The sequence below is a fragment of the Acanthisitta chloris genome, unplaced genomic scaffold (assembly GCF_000695815.1).
Source record: "Acanthisitta chloris isolate BGI_N310 unplaced genomic scaffold, ASM69581v1 scaffold36468, whole genome shotgun sequence".
In the NCBI taxonomy this organism is placed as follows: domain Eukaryota; kingdom Metazoa; phylum Chordata; class Aves; order Passeriformes; family Acanthisittidae; genus Acanthisitta; species Acanthisitta chloris.
This window is the reverse complement of record NW_008689322.1, coordinates 327-6,035: the sequence shown is the minus strand read 5'-3', so window position 1 is coordinate 6,035 and position 5,709 is coordinate 327. Positions and strand designations below refer to the sequence as shown.

The window sequence follows — 5,709 nt, the reverse complement described above, 5'->3', positions numbered from 1 at the left end:
TGACAGCAGCCCTGCCTCTGATGACAGCACGGGGGGCTCTGGGGTAAGGGAGCTTTGTCTTGCAGGGGTGGGCAGGCCAAACCCAGAGGCAGATGCTCTTTTGAGCAGCCTTGAGGCTGCTCCAAGCAACCGCAGAGCTGGTTTTGGGGATCCCTCTGCTTGACCCATTCCTGTGTTCCCCCAGGGCAAAGATGCTGTGCAGGAGGTGGAGGTGCTGATGGAGAGGATGAAGCTGCTGCAGGAGAGCCAGCTGGAGGAGGAGGGCGTTACACAGGAGGAGATGGCGAGTCGCTTCGAGCTGGAGAAGACAGAGAGTTTGCTGGTCACTCCCTCAGGTGAGGAGGTGCAGGGAGACAGCTGGCAGGGGACAGGGTCCCCATGGGCCAGGGAAGCCACAGGGGAGGAGGAAGGAGGCAGAATCTGCTCAGAGGGGAGCAGAAACAACCCCTCTGGTACAGGACTGGCTCGTTCTGGGCGCACAGCTGCTGTGGTGGTGCCTTGTAGATATTGTGGATCACTCCCTGCAGTCCAATGTTCGCTGCTTCGTGGAGGACCCTGAGTTTGGCTACAAGGACTTCACACGGAGGGGTGAGCAGGCCCCTCCCACCTTCCGTGCTCAGGTGGGTGCTCAGAAGGAGGGGAAGGGGTGGCAGGTCCTGCTTGTCCTGGCATGGGGACAGCAGGGCTGTTCCTGGGGTCATGGACAGTGGGTGCAGAGGGTGAAGAACTGGAGCTGAGCAGCACAACCAGATGCTGAGAGTTGGGAGGTCAATATGGGGCAGAGATCCCAGCTTATGTCCCTGCCTTTGAGGAACCCCTTACTTCCTCACCTTACCCCAGGATCCTTTCTCCATCAGGATTACACCTGGGAGGACCATGGCTACTCACTGATCAACCGCCTCTACCCCGACGTGGGGCAGCTCCTGGATGAGAAGTTCCAGGTGGTTTACAACCTGACTTACAACACCATTGCCATGCACTGTGGTGTGGACACCTCCATGCTGCGCAGAGCCATCTGGAACTATGTCCACTGCGTCTTCGGCATCCGGTAAGACCCTGAGGTGTACCCAGAGCCTGTTCTCTGCCTTGGGCAGAGACCAGGAGCAGGTCCAGGGACTTGGTCTTGGTCATAGAATCATAGTATCAACCTGGTTGGAAGAGACCTCAAAGATCATGAAGTCCAACCCTACCATGGTTACTAGACCATGGCACTAAGTGCCACATCCAGCCTCAGCTTGAAAACCTCCAGGGATGGTGAATCCACCACCTCCCTGGGCAGCACATTCCAATGCTTGGTCAGACTGTTGCTGCTGCTTCACCAAGGCAAAGGGATGCTGTTGGGGGGCATGGCTGAGGTCCAGAAAGACCATGGGGTCTGCAAATTTAGGAAGAAGTTCTCCCCTGTGAGGGTACTGAGACACTGGCACAGGTTGCCCAGAGAAGCTGTGGCTCGCTGAAAGTGTTCCAGGTCAGGTTGGATGGGGCTTGGAGCAACCTGGGCTGGTGGAAGTGTCCCTGCCCATGGCAGGGGGTGGGATGGCATGAGCTTTAAGGCCCTTCCAACCCAAACCATCCCATGATTCTGTGACAGCACAGGGGTTGTGGCTGGAATAACACACCCTCCTCTCTCCCCCAGCTATGATGACTATGACTATGGGGAGGTGAACCAGCTCCTGGAACGTAACCTGAAGGTCTACATCAAGACAGTGGCTTGCTACCCGGACCGGAGAAGACAACCAAGCGGATCTACACACAGTTCTGGAGACACTTCAAGCACTCAGAGAAGGTGCTGCCCCATCCCTTCCCTTCCTGCTGGGGTGTTTGGGGGTGCTGATCCCCCCATGCCCTGACCCTGCTCTCCCCTTAGGTGCACATCAACCTGCTCCTGCTGGAGGCTCGGATGCAGGCAGCTCTGCTCTACGCCCTGAGAGCTGTCACTCGCTACATGACCTGACCCACCTCTGCTCCCTCCTCCTCCTCCTCCTCCTACCCCATGGGTGGGGGAAAGGCCAGGGGGGAGCTGGTACCCTAGAGAATTGTCTGGAATATTGTCTCCCTGCTTAAAGAGCCTGGAGCTGTGAAGGAAAGTGGGGAGATTCCCTGCCCTTTCTCCTAGGAAAGAAATCATCAGTGCTGGGAAGACCCTGGAATGGGGGCTTGGCAGAACTGGGGGCGCTCCACTACTCTGTTCCTTTTTGGGGTGAGCCCAACTGAAGCCAAACTGGGGTGTCTGTGGGTCATCACACCCCTGTGCCATGTCCTACCACAGAGGACTGTCCTGCCAGAGATGACCAGAGGGTATGGTGGGTTTCACCTCTATTTTTGGGGGGTCTCATCGTGCTGGGAGACACCCAGCTGCTCCCCACCTCTCTGCCTCATCCCCTGCGATTTGGGGTGTGAAGTGCCTTTAACCTGTGTGCCAGGGCAGAAACAGGGTGAGGTTGGGAATGCCTGGGTGTATTTACACCTTTTGCATCATTTTCCAGCCACAGCCTCAGTTTTGGGAGCTGTGCTGGGGCATGGGGCTCTCTGCAATCCCCTCCTGCTGTGAGGGTGATGGAGTGGGATGAGGATGGCCATGGCTTTAGCCAGATGTGCCAGAACATTCCCAGTGGTGCTGGTCACCATGGAGTGCCTGTTTGGGAGAGCTCCTGGCTCTGCTGGAGCAGGATCCAGGGCTGGCAGCATCACCTGCTGCTCAGCCACCCTTAGTTTGGCTGTTGAATCATAGCTCCAGTTAAGTTATTTCTATATTTTGGGGTGTATTTACTCCTGACTGGGCATGGCAATGCCCCTGGGACTTTGCTACAGATCTTGTTTGAAGAAATAAACTTATTCTTTTTTTATTCTGTCTCTTCCTCCGTTTTCCCTTTCCCCTTGCTCAGCCCAGGGCTGATCCTGTATGGGATGTATAGAGTAGGGGGTTCCTGCTGCTCTGGGGTTGTCTGGGCGCATCCCTGGGCTGTCCAAGAGGGGAAATGAGGGACCTGAGGGCTCCCCACTTGCCTGGAGGGGGGTGAGTTTGACTCCAGTCCACCCTCCTTGCAGTGTCTGTTCCCAGCCATTTCCTGGAGGCAGCTCACTGCTGGAAATCCAGGATTTGGGGCACAACACTCATCCCACTGTGGGTGTCCCATGGGATGCTCCAATCCTGCTGCTGGGATGGAGCTGAGCAGGCTCCAGTGGAGCTGAAGGGGTGAAGCAGCACTGGGGACTCCCCAGCCCTGTGATGTGGAGCTCAGCACATATCAGGGTGTGGGCAGGAGCCCCTGGAAGCTGCTGATAAGATCCCTGAGGAGGGACCAACCCTACAGACTGAGGTGCATTCCTGTGTGGCTGAGGGGCTGGATCCTGACTCTGGGACTATCCAGACCCCCCTGGCCCCTGCAGCCAGGTAGGACCTGCTGTGCTGCCCCTCTGAGCAGGGACACAGGGGCAGAGGGGCAGGATGGGGCTCAGTAAAGATTTGCTGGAGGTTTATAGGGCAAAGCCTCTATTTGCACTGGGGGAAAGAGCTTTTGGGGCAGCTCAAGGGCACTGGGGCCACTGAGATGGGAGGATAGGTCTCCCTGGGCTTTGCTGGTTGTGCTAACATCCCTGGTGGAGAGAACAACAGCACAAGTGCCCCCACAAGTGCTGTATTTTTAGGGTGTCACCCTGTAACATCAGACAACACTATGTGGGGTCTGGGGGTGCTTGGGGATCCCTAGGGCAGCCCCTGCCTGGGTGACAGCTCCCTGCCCCTGGGGATAATGGGGTTATTTCCCAGTTATACTGGGAATGGCAACCATGAGCGTATTTTTGAAGCAATTCTGGCATGATTTTAGGGAGAGGTTTTTAACACTAGTGGCATTTCTACCATATATATGGAGGGTCTGGTGCAGCTGGGGGACCCCAGTGGGGAGCACTGTGTTTGCCTGCTGGTTTGTCAAAAGAAGTGAGAAAAATGTCATCTTTTAGGGAACTGAAAGAGCTCAGAGGATCAATGACAAGTGTTAGAAAAGGGTCAAGTCGCCAGGGAGATTGTGTCTGAGGAAGGATGTTTCCTGCTGCCTTCTGGCTCTCTTTGAGGCATCCGAAATATGTTGTTCAAATGGAAGAAATCCTCGACTAAAGGTGCTGCTTCTGGTCACAAAAGCTATGCTGGGAGGGGCTGAGCTGTGCAAAGAAAGAGAGGGAAAAAAAACCTTCTTTGCTGCAGGTACAGTACAGTGTGTCTGGTGAAATCAGCACCAGTGTCTGTGGGGTCTCTGCTCCGTCTCGTTTTTCCCAGCAGTATCAAATAAACAGGATGACACAGAGACCAGACAGATCCCTGGCACCCAGGGAGCAGCTGTGCCACCACAGTGCCCAATCTCTGCCTGCCCTCTGGCAGTGGGAAGCCATTCCCTGTGTCCTGTCCCTCCAGGCCCTTGTCCAAGGTTCCTCTGCAGCTCTCTCAGAGCCCCTTTAGGCACTGGAAGGGGCTCTAAGGTCTCCCTGGAGCCTTTTCTTCTCCAGGCTGAACACCTCCAGCTTTGTCTCTACAGTAAAGGTGTTCCAGCCCTTGGAGCATCTCCATGGTCTCTGGACTTGCTCCAACAGCTCCACATCCTTCTGCTGTTGGTGCCCCAGAGCTGGAGGCAGCACTGCAGGTGGGTCTCACCTGAGTGGAGCAGAGGGGCAGAATCCTCCTCTCACCTGGTCAGCTCATTGTATCAGTCTAACCCCCTTTGTTTTATCAGTTGGTCACAGTTATAAATGAATAAATTCCTCACCCTGTGCATAACCATGACCTGCAATTTGTGTACATATATATCATTTAGCAGCAGGTTTCACTGTTGTCTTGCAGGGCAGAAGGTGTGTTAATAATCTCCATACCTGTAGTTATGATCCCAATAAATGCAATTTATTTTTTCACCATGGTAATTTTTTAGTGATGTTTAACACAGAGCAAAGCAACGGGAAAAAATAACAACAACAGCAAACAACAACAGACTGTGCTGTTTGAGCAATTTAAGGCTGATGGAGCCCAAAGTGCTTTGCAAAATGGGCATTACTGGGGCTGAGATGCCCTCACTGTGTAGGGATTCATGTGGGGCTGGAGATGAAGAGGAATATCCATGTCCTGAGGGTTGGCAGCCTGTTGCCCTATGGATGCAAGTGGATACCTTGATCCACTGCATGGGCTGGAGGTGGTTAATCATAGAGCCATAGAATGGTTCAGGTTGGAAGAGATCTTAAAGATCATCTCGTTCCAACTCCCTGCCATGGGAGGAAATAAATTCAGGCTGGAAACAAAGCAGCTCCTCCAAGGTGATGGGGATGTTCAGATCGAGCAAGTGATGGCAGTGGGCACAGGTCTCTGTCCCAGTTTTTCCCAGTGCCCATCTCTGCATGGCTGTGGGCAATCAATCCCCTGCATTTCCCATGGGATCACACATTCTCCAGCAGTTTGCAGCTGCCTCCAAAGCCTCTGCCATGGTCACATCAGGCTGTGATGGAGTCGAGCCCCAGTGCTTCCAGTCCCTTTCCAGCAGTGGAGCCCTGGAGCCACCCAGGGCCCCCAGTGAGAGGTTTGTGGGGCAGTGGTGGGAGGGAAGGGACCGTCCCCCAGTCGCTGCCTTAGCTCATGGGAACAGAATGTGTCCTGCCCATGGAGCCCAAAATATCCCCTGGCACCCTCCGTGCCCAGCACCAGCTCTGCCCCCTTGTGTAACCCACCCCGGG

At 54.8% G+C, this 5,709-nt stretch overlaps 1 protein-coding gene across 1 annotated transcript in view; it reads left to right on the top strand.

Annotated features, from left to right (window-relative positions):
* Positions 1-1,954, top strand: part of SESN2 (sestrin 2) — a gene marked incomplete at its 5' end in the record, with an annotated part of 4,169 nt that extends 2,215 nt beyond the window's left edge. The window contains 7 exon segments of the mRNA XM_009081369.1: positions 1-43; positions 185-335; positions 505-620; positions 858-1,048; positions 1,637-1,721; positions 1,724-1,786; positions 1,868-1,954. The exon segment at positions 1-43 is cut by the window's left edge and continues 22 nt beyond it. Of these exon segments, the coding sequence (XP_009079617.1) occupies positions 1-43; positions 185-335; positions 505-620; positions 858-1,048; positions 1,637-1,721; positions 1,724-1,786; positions 1,868-1,954 (736 nt within the window).
* Between the last annotated feature and the right edge of the window lie 3,755 nt (positions 1,955-5,709).